The sequence below is a fragment of the Melopsittacus undulatus genome, chromosome 14, assembly GCF_012275295.1.
Source record: "Melopsittacus undulatus isolate bMelUnd1 chromosome 14, bMelUnd1.mat.Z, whole genome shotgun sequence".
Lineage (NCBI taxonomy): Eukaryota > Metazoa > Chordata > Aves > Psittaciformes > Psittaculidae > Melopsittacus > Melopsittacus undulatus.
In genome coordinates this window covers 1264335-1278397 of record NC_047540.1, presented here as the reverse complement: position 1 = coordinate 1278397, position 14063 = coordinate 1264335, and the positions used below count along the sequence as shown (strand labels likewise).

Below are 14063 nucleotides of genomic sequence, written 5' to 3'. Positions count from 1 at the left end.
GGAGCTGCAGGAGGTGGTGTGGAGCAAACAATTCTGCCCAGCATGTCCTTCCCCTTCCCAACACAGCATCAGCCCCTTCACAACCACCTCCCCCTGCACCTTCTCCATCTCCTCCAAGGCAAATGAGAACAAGAGGCATTTTATTCCCCGACAGCTCAATAGCATCAGAGGAGGAAACACCTACACAGCTACAGAAAGTGTTAGTATAATCTCAGCTGGTAATGGCTTTCTGGAGGAGATGCAAATGGAGAGGAACAGACTGCTAATGCCAGTATTTGCCAAAGATATTAAAGGTTACATCCCTCAAAAGCATATATCACAGCTGCACATCCATTCTGCTGATAAAAATATGGCAATTCATTGAATTGAGTAGTCAGACTCCACTTCTCCAGAGTTGGAGATTGTACCATATGTTGCACCAAATGTAATTTCCCCCTGTTTGCAGGAAAGCTTCCTAAAGGCACATTATAAGCTATTACTGGCTAGTCTGGAAGCAGAAGCCTTGCTGACCAAATTTAATCAGCTTCCTAGCATTTGTTAAGAAGCTGGATCATCAACATGCTTGTTAGGCTGAAATATCTTCTGTTTCCTCCATAAATCTGGTGTCTATTAAATCATCTGATGATCTGACAGATTCAAATGATTACGTTGCTCTTTGTTGGTGCTTCAGCTCACACGTCTCAAGGAGTGTGAGCTGGATTCTGTCAGCCCATGCATCAGCATCCATTTGAACTCACTTCCAAGTGAAGACTCTTTATTATTAGCAACAGAGCCAGGAAAGACACAGCTTGAATATTAGATCCCAGATGGAGTCAAAGTTGGCAGGCAGAAAAGCCAGCTTTCTGCTTCCAATCTGAATACACAGTGCAGAGCCATTGAGTGGCAATAAGGACAAAGCCCCACGATGCCATTTGACACTTTGCAGCACATTGTTGTCCTTTTTAACTGACAAATACCCCCACACAGTGCCACCAACTGCTAACTAGAACCTATTTATGCCATCCAGACCTGTTCTGCAGAGGATACAGCTGGCACACTACTAAACATCCTCTCAAACCAAAGGAATATTATCAGCTTTCACTATTTCACACTTCAGGACACAGTTTCTTCCTCCTGTTCAGAGCTCCCTCACAGCATAAACACAGGGAAGAGCTGGCCAGCTTTGAGAGAATGGCAGTAGTATAATTTTAGTCTCATTGTTTCTAGCTGCTGTTTCAGGCTGTGATAGTGATGGATGCTGTTATATTTTTAATGGTAAGACATTTCATCCCAGAGCTCAAACAAAACAGATCTGATATTGCTGGATTCTACTACAGCAAAGATCATAAACAGCCTCAGGCTACACTCAGGTAGAAAACGTGCAGACATCCTTCCACAGAAGCTTAACACACAATCTCCCCCTCCTCATGCAGGATCTCATCTCCACCATTCAGTATATACAAATCACAGTTGCAATGCCAAAGAATGAAATCTTCAGCAATGAGACTGCCCAAAGCCTAAAGCCTTTGCAAAGAGCTGCTCCACAGCACTGCTCATTCATGTGAGAGATGTGCATTCACAAAGACCACAAAACACACGTCCTGGAGAAGGTACCAGCTTCTGCCTGGGGTCCTGTGGCACAAAGGAGCTGGTCTGGGCCACAGCACACGTCCACACCAGCATCTTGCTGTCCCAGTAAGGTGCTGCTGTTCAGAGTAATTGCATTTGCTCAGCATGGCTGAACAGGCAGCAGAAGGCATGCCTTAAGAGGAGGCTAATATAAACACCAACCTGAGCGCTGTGCATCTCTCAGTAATAATCTCATAAAGAGCCATGTAACAAAATCAAGACAGCCAGGATGGAAATCTCCAGATGCTTAAAGGCAACACCTCAGCATGCACAGCAAAGGGAGCAGATTGCCTGTGGCTTTGCTCCTCCTCTCTTCCATCACTGCTCATCAGCAGTGCCCATCGATCACTGGTTGAGACAGAGCTGTGCTGTCCCAGCAGTGTATTGAGTGACTTCTGGGCCTTCCAAGAGCCAGTCTGTTAGTGGTTTAATATCAGATAATAAACCCTCCAGCAGGCAAGCTCATCTGCTTTGCAAGGGGAGGGAGAATAAGATCTGCACTCAGACTCCTCCTGTCCCCTCTCACCTTCTCAAAGTGTCTGCATCAAGGAGATCTGAAACAAACATCATTCTGCACGTTAGGAGGAGCTGGACTTTACAGACACAATGTTGGCAGCACATGAAACTGCCCTGAGAACAAGGAAATGGTTTTATTTTCAGAGAGGCCTCTTCAACTTGTGTGGGATTCACTGGTTTAAAAGACAACAACCACTATGTGCTCATAACCCCACACTTGTCAACTGATGTCACCTTCTCTTTCACTACCAGGCTCTCTGCAAACAAAGTCTCCTGTGGTAGGTCATTACACCAGCATTAAGAACATGATACTAACTAGGAAAGATCAGTTATTGACAACAAAGACCCAACAATGGGCATGCACCAACCCACAGCTTAACAACCCATCAGAAAAGAGACATTCCTTCCTGCTGGAATTGCTGTGTATGGATTACTCTGTTAATGGAGACAGCATTGTTGAGGGGTTAGTGCACTCAGGCAATACCAGGCTCTGTTCCAAGCTTCAGTGCTTATCCTTTGGACAAATTACTTTGATTCTCTGTGCCTCAGTCACTGCACATCCAGGACAGTGACAAACTTCACCTGCTTTTTAAAGCTACTTCCTCCTGTAAGGGCAAAGTAATGAAGTACATGAACCACAACACTGAAAACCATTAGTACTGGACCTGCATTTTATTTCTTTAAAATCACCTTAGCCAAAAGTATCACCAAAAAATGACTATGATAAAAATACAGCACAATTTCCTCTATGAACAGATGTCATTTGCTCTCTGAATTCCACCTATAAACACCTAAAAGGTTTATATGGCCTGTGCAGGAAGAGATCAACCTGTATCTCTGTTAAATAAATCCTCCAAACAATTTGGAGTTCCTATGCTCTGTTAGGAAAGGAGATGGAGGCAGCACAGAGACCAGAGGCTGCTCTTGGACTGCATAGCTTCAAAGAACACAAGGTCACAGTGTCCTAGGCAGTTCCAGGAAGCAGGAAGTGCAAGGGGAGAGCCTCACAATAACACAGCAGGGAAGGAAGCTCCATCCAGCAGGTACAGAATAAACCAAAGGTAAAAATGTTGCAGGAGATTCTCCAAGAAAAACGACAAATGAAGCAAGTAAAACCAATCAAAACAAACCTCAGGTCGGAAAGAACAGAACAAGACAAGACAAAACCAAACCAGGCAAAGCACCAGCTACAAACCACCACAACCCTGTCAATGGAGGGGGACAGCAGCCATGGGCTGGTTTTACACTTTAAAACTTCCATGTTATCCAAAGGAATCCAACTCCCTGTAGGAGATTCAATGCCAAGGCTTGGGACCAAGCTTTAAAGAATCCTTCCCCTCCGAAGCACATCTTCCAGTGTCCATCATTGAAATATTACATGAACTGTACAGCCTTGAACACCAACTATGTTTGTTACTTACTCCATGAGGAGGTTGTTTTCAATTCAAAGGACACCACTGATGCCAAAATCCTACAGAAACCAGATCACATTTAAATTGCATTTCAAAACCAGTTCCGAATGTTTCTAACACATAGAAACTTCCATAGGCCTTATTAAAAACAGATCATAAAACAATTTATCAGGATACAAACCATTCAAAACCAGAACCATTAACAACAGCTCTAAATGCAGAACAAGACTCAGCACAGTCCCTCAGCAGCAAAATCAAACACGACAAGGCTGTGACAAGGCAGCACTGGAAGTGGTCAGGAATGCTCTGGAAATGGTGTTTGGCCACGTTCTTGTTCACCCTCTGTGCAAGGCTGTACCTTTGGATGGGTTTCTTGTTGCACCCTGGGTCATTTCTGCAAAAGGTAAGTGAAACAGTTAAAACACACACAACAGGAGCATAATGAGAGGCTGGGACAGCATCTTCTCTGACAAAGCCTGCCCCCTTCTTTGGGGCTTGCAGCTGGTACCTAATGCTCTTGTGAGGAGGCTTTAGGTGGGAAACCACACTGGAAGCAAGCACCTTGGTAAGTAACAACATGAAAGTTTAAAGTACTGCCCTGTGCTTTAATACCTCCTCTGCTAAGCTCTCCCTTCCCTGGTCTAGCGGAGAAGGCTGAAGGCTCAACTACACAGCAGCCTAAAGCAGCAGCAAGTTGTTCTCACCAAATGCTATACACATTAAACACCCATTTCCTCCATCTAAGCACGTTCTGATTTACCAAGACAAAACCCCACAACCTTTAAGCAGTTATTGAGCAACAAGAGTAAACAGCAAATTCCATTTTGAGGAGCTTGGTTATCTCCAGGCCTCAGAGTGTTACAAAGCTTGTCCACAGCATTAGAGGCTGCTTTGCTCCTCCTGCATTTTGAACAGCAACAACCTGCTACCTCATTGCTTTGTTATTCATGCACAAGCACCAGCATCACTCAGGACATGGCATTTCTAAACAGCACATCCATCTGAAGGAGCACAAACTGCAAAAGCACTCTCAGAACAGTTGCTTTGGAGAAGGAGCATCTGCCTGGCACGGGGCTGGCACATCCACAACACCGAGAGCTTTATTTCTACAGCAGTTGCTCAGCAAGAACAGCCGCTGACCAGACAGGTCTCAAGCCAGCAAAACAACTTGTTCATGCCAACAACTGGGGAGAGATACCTGGATTACATCCCACGTCTACTTACTGTGGATTCAGAAAGCTGTGTCCTGCCTGGATCATACAGGCTGCTCCCAACAGGCCTTTAGAGTTACATGAGTCAGTAGCAACCAACCCTTACTCATGACTCAAGCATGAGGTCTTACAGCTCTGTGTACACAAAACAAGCACCTCTACCCAAAAGAGCAGCTCTGGAGGCCTCACACAGTGAACCTTTGGTAAGAGATGGTTCAGCAGAATGCAAGAATCCTTGAATTTATAGCATAAAATATTAACCAACCAGGAACTCCAACCTCACTGGTGTGTTCTCCATCTGTTCCCCAGAACAGGTACTACAGTGCAGGGAAAGGTAACTTCCCTGCAGTACTGCCCTTGCTGAAGTCCAGTGTCTCAGGGTGCTCTCAGTGCAGAACAGGGTGTGTGTCCTTGCCTGGTCAAAATGCAATGATTCCAACATGTGATGAATGGAATCATGGTTCTGTCTAATGCTGCTTCCTTCCCAGGAAACAGTCATTTGAGCTAATCCAGATCTCCTCCATAAACTGCAGTTCTCAGCTTTCAGTTACCCAAAGAGATAACTTCTTGTCAAAAGAAAACTAAAGAGATAGTCCTAGAAGAGGTTTCAAAGTGTTCTTGGGAAACCCGTGGCTTTGGGCTGCGTTGTTTGGGAGGGCAGCACCCTGGGGCAGCTCACATAGCACAAACTGTCCCTCGTCACGCGCCAGTTCACGGTGTCTGCAATGAGCTGATGCAAGATGTGACAAAGAGGAATCACAACTTTCCACAGATTCCCAGCCTTCCTACATGCCATCCCCCTCCTCATCTCTGAGTCACAGCTGAAGTGGGTGCACCCTTCACCCCTGCAGCTGAGGGAAGGAGAAGCTGTGCAAACCATCCCCGTGACTCATGAGGACTTCACACCAGCTCCTCTGGGAGAAGCAAAGGCCCAGGAGCAGACTAATGCTGTCAAATACTTGGGTTGCCTTTATCTCAGTGCCTCAGGTAACCCTCTGACCCAGAGCTGTGAGGGTAAAAATCCTTATGGCCAGTACACATGAGAAAAGGAGACAGTGACACCCTGGATACACTGAACTGCCATGTAACAGACCTCAAAGCAATTTGGTTTCTTTCTCCTCAGGAGCAGTGCATCCCACATCCTTCCACAACAGCTGAGACCAAACTACAGATTTAGATCTCCAAGCAAGTTCCACTCTCACTTAGAAACTGGGGGCTGTGATTATCTCAGCAAAAGCACCTGCAAACCAAAGCCATGGGGTTCACCACTAGAGAGGTCCCTGGACCAGTACCTCACTCTGTGAGCAGCTCAATGCCTCCCACCACTCCCCACACCAGAAGCTTCCCTGTTTTATCAGCTCCTACCTCACCCTTATCCCAAATCCCATCCAACATCCCCCTGAAATTTAGAGTTTGTAGGTGGACTTCCCTTGCTTTGAAGTGAAATCTCCCTCCTGGGCTCAGCCATAAATGCAATTCCTCCTCTGTGCCAGCACAGCTCAAGTCCTGCACCTTCCCTGCACGCTTTCCATCCCAGCAAAAGGAATTTGGGCAGGTGACAACTCTTATAAGATGAACGATGCTCCTCAGGCAGCTCAGTCCCAAGCAGCAGGGCTCTTTCCAGGCAGAGCTTGCTAGCACAGTGTTCATTTGTGTTTCACAGATTCCTTTCTCCATATGTTCTCTCCCACTATTCTCCCTTTCCACCTCTTTAAACCTTGTGTGTTTGTGTTTTAAAGACACTGATCTTTGTCATTACACCAAGGCCAGATGGTCTGTGACTCTTTGTAAGGTATTTCCTCTTCCCCCTTTGATTCAAGAGGGCTCCAAGAAAACAATTTATCAGTTTGTAAGCATCATAAACCTCCATCAAACCAACCGAGCCTCGAGGAGAGCTGCTGGCACAAACACCTGGGGAAAGCAGTGGCCGGAGGCCAGGCAGGAGCTTCCTCAGCTTCCCAGGTGCCTGGAGGTGCACTCAAGTGTTCCTGCTCCAAACAACAGGAGAATACCTCGCCTGAGCAGCAGATGGGGCAAGCACCGTCTCACAAGCACAGCTGCGGTGTTAGTGGCCTGTGAAAGCAGATCTCAAGAGATCTCCTCCAGAGGAGGCCACGAGGATGCTCAGGGGCTGGAGCAGCTCCTGTATGGAGCCAGGCTGAGAACATTGGGGCTGTTCAGCCTGGAGAAGAGAAACTGCGTGGAGACCTCAGAGCAGCTTCCAGTGTCTGAAGGGGGATACAAGGATGCTGGGGAGGGAATCTTCATGAGGGACTGGAGCAATAGGATAAGGGGTGATGAGTTCAAACTGAAACAGGGGAAGCTCAGGTTGGAGATAAGGAAGAAGATCTTTATGGTGAGGGTGCTGAGGCGCTGGCACAGGGTGCCCAGAGAAGCTGCAGCTGCCCCATCCCTGGCAGTGCTCAAGGCCAGGTTGAACAGAACCTTGGGTGATCTGGTTTCGTGTGAGGTGTCCGTGCTCATGGCAGGGGTTGGAACTGGGTAATGTTCAGGTCCATTCTAACCCAAACCATTCTGTGATTCTAAATATAGATGTTTGAGTGAAAAGCAAGAGACAGTTAAGAGAAGGAAATGCATTTTCTGTTCAGTTTGTCCTTCCCCTGCCCATTTAAAAATAGGCCTATCCAGCTACAAACACTGCTGAGAGCAAAGTGTGAACACACAGTGACAGGAGACACAGTTACAAAAGCAGGAGCTTCACGAGTTCTGCAGCCTGATACAGAACCAGCCAGAATTGCCGAGGAAAATCTCATCAAGAAGGGTATGATTCCATTTACTGCTGGATAAAGGGCAATAATGAAGTGTGAAGCTAGCAAATGGTCAGCTGGCAGAAAGCTTTTGTGGTCAATTATCAGTTCCAGCCATGCATTTACAAGCAGATGCTCAAATCTCATCTCATTTTGCCAGCTGCTCCAACGCAGCCTCAGCAACATTTAGATTCCTATGGGAAGCTGCAAATAAATCTATTAGATTAAGTCTCATCTAAAACTAGAGAGGAAGCCCAGCCAGAACCACAGGTTATCTCCCAACTCACTGGATGTGAGAAGTTTACTCTCAATACAAAAGGATTTCTTCCCACTAGTTGATGTTCAAACACTGCCCATGTGCCTGCAGCTTTTAGCACACAATCACCCAACATGTATAAGGAAGCTGTATTTATAGAGAAACCAAGGTGCCATGCAGGTAAGTGGAAAGACAAAACCTCTGTTGTAGCCAGCCTGTAATTCACCCAGACAACATATAAGCAAGGAGCAAGAGACAGGATACAGGAAGAGATTACACGGAAGAAGGGATAGCAAAGTCAAGCACTACCATAAGACAAACACCAGATTTGCAACACAAAACAGAGCTAAAGATTCGTAGCTATGTATTCATTACTGCTTCCCAAAGGGAATTCCTTTGCTCATTTTCCTTTAGAACTTCCTTGGGATCATTTTGCCTCTCTGCATCTCCCACGCAAGACACTGCTGCAGATCCAGGTGCCAAGAAGTGCCACACAGGGTTACCCTCAGCCCACTGAGGAGGTGTTCCAGTGGCAACTGGGAAAGCCTGTGCTGTCTGTTGGGCTGAATTCCAAGCCTACAGCTATTTGGAATGAGAGGCTTGCACTAATAAGAAAATCAAATTGTGTGTAGCACAGGCAACTTTCTTCCCCAGCAAAGCAGATCCCTGCTCCACTCTGCAGCCTCCTGCATTTGGAGCTTGATTTTCTGTGACTCACAACAGAAGTCTTGCATTTTTAATTTGAAAGAAAGGGAAAACAGGCCATTTGAGCTCTCCCTGCACAGTCCTCTCTTCATTACTTATGCTGTATTCATACTCTGGAAAGCAGCCCTGTGGCTACGCAGCTGCTCGTGCTGCCCAGATAAGTGCAGGCTCCGTGCACCCAGTCACAGAACTGTCAGCTCCTTCTACCTCAAGAAATGACAATTATTGCACCCATGAACACTCAGAATAGCCACAGTGGGAGGCCAGCTCTGGAAGCTACCAGAACATCCCAGTTCTACCCATCAGCTCTTACCTGCTCTTTACAAACACCTTCCTTTCACCCTCTGCAGTGGATGGCTCTTGGATGAGACTGTTGGGAGAAGCAATGTTGAAGGTTTCACCAGTAAATCCAAATCTCTGCTGAAGATTCCCTGAGTCTGGGTTCATAGTTGTGAACTGACAAGAACAAGTTTCCTCCCATCACAACCAGCCAGAGCTCAGCTCTGCTCTTCCAAGTAACACAGGCCTGTTTTGGGAGTATCCCTGATTTACTGCAACAAGCCCCCTGGGTGATGTTTCCCAGCTCTCCCAAACTATGAAACTCATCTGAATCAGTCTTAGAACAAGACTGATGGCTGAACAGGAGCTGCAAGTGCAGCAGTCTTTTATTTCCCTTTGAAAAACAAGTACGTTCAAAATGTCAAAGCCTCCAAGCTCAGCAAGCCAGGATGTCCACCCTCCACCACCAGCACAGCCTTACCCATGCCATCTGGGGGTTACCTGTTGCAGGAGCTGCAGCTTTCTTCATATAGATGTGCACACTCTGGATATAAAGGTTCAAACTCTGCTTCTAAAGTGCATGTCCATTGTTTCAGGCTTTAAAAACAAAAGTTGGGGGGGGGGGGGTTATAGACAATTTATCAAATTAGATTAGAGAAGACAGAGTGTAAGAAGCACCCTGCAGAGCTATTGCAGAAATGAGTTCTGATAGCTCTGTTCTATGACTGCAAAGTATTTATTTGAGTAAAGCTGCAAAGATAAGACACTGAGAGCAAGGCAGGAGTGGCAGCTGTGTGACCCAGCACATTGCTGCCTGACCAACAAAGCAGGAACCTGCAGTGAGTCCCCAGAAGCAGCAGATTCTTCACGTTACTTTAGGCCACACTGGGAACAGCAACACAGAACGTCTGAGGGCAGCAACCACGGGGAAGAGCCAAAGTGACAAGTCCAGGCCCAGAAGCATCCGAGAGCAGAAGAAACCACCCCTGTGCAGTGCCCGGAGCTGCTCTACTGCTGCCACCTGCAGGAAACCACTGCAGGAGAGCAGCCAAGGAGCCAGCACAAACAGCTCCTCTTCCACCCTGCACACCACTGCCCAGGACTCAGGTACCAGCCTTCTTTGTCACCTGGACCAGCACTATCTTCTTCCCCCTCTCATAGCATCTTACAGGTGAAAGTATTCCCCCTCTCCCCCATTTCAGTCCATCTGAAGGAATAAGGGAAACACAAAACCAGCAGCACACGACCAACCAAACTGGTTTATGAAACCACAGGGACATTTTTCAGGCTCTTAAGAAATTACCTTTCTTCCTCCTCCTGTGGCACAGGAATAACTTTGCCAGGCTCCTTCCCACTGGTTGCCTCTTCCTGCTCAATCTGGCCTCGAGCTCTATCACCTGACTAGAAAGGTAAGAAAACAGGGGATTAACACCCAGTTAAAAATCATTCCATGTAAGTCTCAATTATACAGTTATAAAATCCCACTTGGAAAACCCTTCCTTTCTGTGTAAAAAGGCACATTTGTGTGCACATGGACACCACTGCAAATATCAAAGTGAAATGGGACTGAAAACGTTTTAGCTACAAGAATGAAGATGTGTGTTTACTTCCATGCTGTTTGATGGCTGTTCAGCTTCTGCGGAATCCCCCTCATCACCCTCTGGAAAGCTCAGTTTCCTTGACAAACAGCTCTTGGATGCTTTGGGAAGTTCTTGGCTCTCAGACACAGAAAATGGTGTGGAACACATCAGCACCAGAGGCACTGAACCATCCTCAGCTGGACTGTGGTCGGCAGAGGGCACACATCTTCCCCCACCATCACCACAGCTGTCAGGTACAGGGCTGCTGGTAACAGGCGTCTTCCTCAAGCTTTGCCAGCCATTGGACATCAGCTCCTCCAAGGAAGCTTCAAGATCACAGCTATGAGCAGCTTTATCATTGCTGACTGTTCCTAAAGCTTCTTTTTCAGCCTCCTCCAAACAGTTGTCCTCCAGCAGCTCATCCACATCAGCAGCATCGACTGGGCTAAGATTCAGAAGCTCCTGGATGTCAAGGTCAAAGAACATGTCAGTTACTTGGGTTGACTGCAGGAGGTTCCCATCCAAACCAGCACTTTCACTCAGAAGGCTGGGATAACCTTCAGAACTGACTGAAGAAGACTCTCTGGACAGAGGTTCCTTTGGGTTCTCTGTGTTCACACCTTCCCTGATGGTTGCTGCCCCATTGCTCCTGCTGCTCTCATTGTTTTCACTCTCTCCATCCACATTTTGGCTCAGAGCTGTCTCTCTAGTGAGGTGCTGCTCAGATTCCACACAATCATCTGCCAAGATTTCCTGGATCTCTTCCTCAGTGAAATTGAAAGGAGAATTCCCTTCTTCACCGTCTGACAGTTCCAACAAGGCATCATCTGGCTCACTACCATCAAAACATCTGCTGGTGTCTAAAGAAATAACCACATCATCATATTTTGAGGTAGAAGAACTGGCAACAAGGTTGTTGTGGTCAGCAACATCCAGAAAACAAGGGGACCCTTGAAAGCAGGCAGGGCCTGGGGAACAGAGCAGTTCCCTTGCTGGGTCTGGAGTGCTACAGTCACGACTCAGCACACAGGCTTTCTTTGCTGACTGCAGGGCCTGAACCTGTGCTGAGGAATCCAACAGCCTTTTGGCCCCGGGAACTGTACTGTCAACAGTGAGCTTAAATCCATGACAGAGACAAACACCAGAGGAGTGAGGGGAATGGTTGTCCATGCTGCTGCTGGTTCCTGTGTCTCAGTGACCCTGTGCCTTCTGCTTACAGCTCTAGAAGCTCATTCTCAGGTTCATCTGACGCTGGTGCCCTTTGATCAGCCTTCGGAAAGCAGCAGGAGTCAGCTCCAACCTGCCAGGAAAACCAGTATCTTAAAGAAAAGAACCTCAAGTGTTTTCCAAAGCAGCAGCGATGTGAAGGGGAAAGCAAAGCTCCCAGCTGAGGCACAATGTTAACTCACAATGTTAACTCACAATGTTAACTCACAATGCTAACTCACAATGCTAACTCACAATGCTAACTCACAATGTTAACTCACAATGCTAACTCACAATGTTAACTCACAATGCTAACTCACAATGCTAACTCACAATGTTAACTCACAATGCTAACTCACAATGCTAACTCACAATGTTAACTCACAATGCTAACTCACAATGCTAACTCACAATGTTAACTCACAATGCTAACTCACAATGTTAACTCACAATGTTAACTCACAATGTTAACTCACAATGTTAACTCACAATCTCCAGCACCTCTACTCCAGACCATTTTTGGTCTTAACACCACACATTAACAGCCTTATTCCCTAGGTGTTCTCACACACAAGGTTGTTTGGCTTTCTCAAGCCCTAATCACTAACACAGCCCCTGCCATCTCCTCCAGAGCTGCTGTAAATCAGTCACTCCAATACCAGCATTCCCAGGTTACTTTCTTTAGGACCTCACATTTGAAGTGCAGAGCACCCTGGAGGTGTTAAACACAGCTTCAGAGCTCCCAGGGCCTCAACCCCCTCAGTGATACCAAACAAAGAAAGTCTTTTTTGGGGGGGGGTCAGGAAAAACTGAGCAAGCAAAGTAACTGCTAGGGAGCTCTGAGGACACTCAGCAGCTCTTGGTCACCACACTCACACACAGCATGTTCTGTAGGGAGAGATGAGAAGATAAAGAAGCTTCCCGTAAAATTCCATAGTTTAGAAGCAGTCACAAACAAAACCTGTTTTCCTCCCGGAGAGGACTCACACTAACATCAAGCTTTGACTTGGACACCCTGCTTGTGACTCTCACCCAGCAGGAGAACCTGGGCTAAGAAAAGGTATTTCCTGTCCTCTGTGACCAAGGGATTTAAAGGAAAATCCCTTTTGTCTTTCCACTGCTTCCAAACCAAGGGGGGAATAAACCCCAGGGAGTTCTGCTGCTTCCTCCTCTTTCTGCCCAACCAATAGAAATCAGCACTGTCAGGATAATGCTTCCACAATGAAGGAAGAAAATACCTTGGGAATCAGCTACACACATACAAAACCTACGCAGGAACACACAGAGCCATGAGCAGCCCTCACAGGGCTTGTCTGGAGCTCTGCAATTTAGCTCCAAGCGCTTCAAAAGGCAAATAGAAGTAAATGAAACCTGGACCGGGTCCCAGAGTGCAGCAGGATCTAGCTCCTAACTGATAAGGACCTAAAAAAGAACCAAAATGCTTTAAGCCTTTTAGCTGGAACAAAAAGTACATCTGGGGATGTTTACACACTGTGCTTGCAGACAGGGAACTGGTTCCTCCACTGCTGTGACCTTCCCAAGTCACCCAAACGCAGCCTACGCTGGGGCTGTACTTTCGGTCCGACACCAGGTGATGCAGAACTCTGCTGATAGGGATGCATGAGCCCAGACACAACCCCCTGCCCTTCCAATGAGTGCAATGCAGGCGCTGTTGGAGGGGTTTGAAACGCTCAGTAACAGCTTTAACAGCTCTGAAACTGATGGAAGACAAAGCTGCCCCTCTCAGCCCACCCTCACTCCAGCACTGCTGCTTGCAGTCAGACCGTGCTGGAGCCAGCGCATCCCCACTGCTCTGGGCCTGCCCTTCTCCCAGGGCTGCCACAGGAAGGCTCCTTGGAGAGTTACGTGTTTTATCACAGAGCATTGGACTGCGATGGGTTGAAGGGACCTTAAAGTTCCTCCAGCTCCAACCCCTGCCACTGGCAGGGACCCCTTCCACTGGAGCAGCTGCTCCAAGCCCCTGTGTCCAACCTGGCCTTGAGCACTGCCAGGGATGGGGCAGCCACAGCTTCTCTGGGCACCCTGTGCCAGCGCCTCAGCACCCTCACAGGGAACAGCTTCTGCCTCAGAGCTCAGCTCAGTCTCCCCTCGGGCAGGTTCAAGCCATTCCCCTTGGCCTGTCCCTACAGGCCCTTGTCCCAAGCCCCTCTCCAGGTTCCCGCAGCCCCTTCAGGTATCTCTGCGGGTACCAACACCCACGGACAACGCTACCGGAGCGCTGCCGCCTCCACCGGCCTCGGCTCCGCTCACACCCGTTACGGGACCGCCCCTCGGCCCGCGGCACCAACCGGCGCCTGAGGGAGGAGCCGGGCCCGCCCCTGCCGGGCGGGCTCTGGGTGCGCCCCGGAGCCGCGGCTGGGGCCGCAGCCGGGATGAGCCCCACGGGAAGGGGGCAAAGGGGACACAGGGACCGGGGAGGGACCGGAGAGGGACGGGGGAGGCCCCGGGGCCGGCACCGGACCGGGCCCCACCGCGCTCACCCTCCGCCATCTTAACGTCCC

General features: G+C 48.0%; 1 protein-coding gene across 2 annotated transcripts in view; it reads right to left on the bottom strand.

The window, feature by feature from the left end:
- Positions 1-14063, bottom strand: part of S100PBP (S100P binding protein) — a 26934-nt gene extending 12871 nt beyond the window's left edge. The window contains exons 1-6 of one of the 2 annotated variants that reach the window (XM_034069134.1): positions 14043-14063; positions 10363-11635; positions 10059-10156; positions 9257-9352; positions 8790-8846; positions 3507-3930 (exon numbers count right to left, since the gene is read on the bottom strand). In XM_034069134.1, the coding sequence (XP_033925025.1) occupies positions 3705-3930; positions 8790-8846; positions 9257-9352; positions 10059-10156; positions 10363-11505 (1620 nt within the window). In that variant the 5' untranslated portion in view covers positions 11506-11635; positions 14043-14063 and the 3' untranslated portion in view covers positions 3507-3704. Of the gene's footprint in view, positions 1-3506; positions 3931-8789; positions 8847-9256; positions 9353-10058; positions 10157-10362; positions 11636-14042 lie in introns of those variants that run through there. The other variant, XM_034069135.1, reaches the window with a different exon arrangement.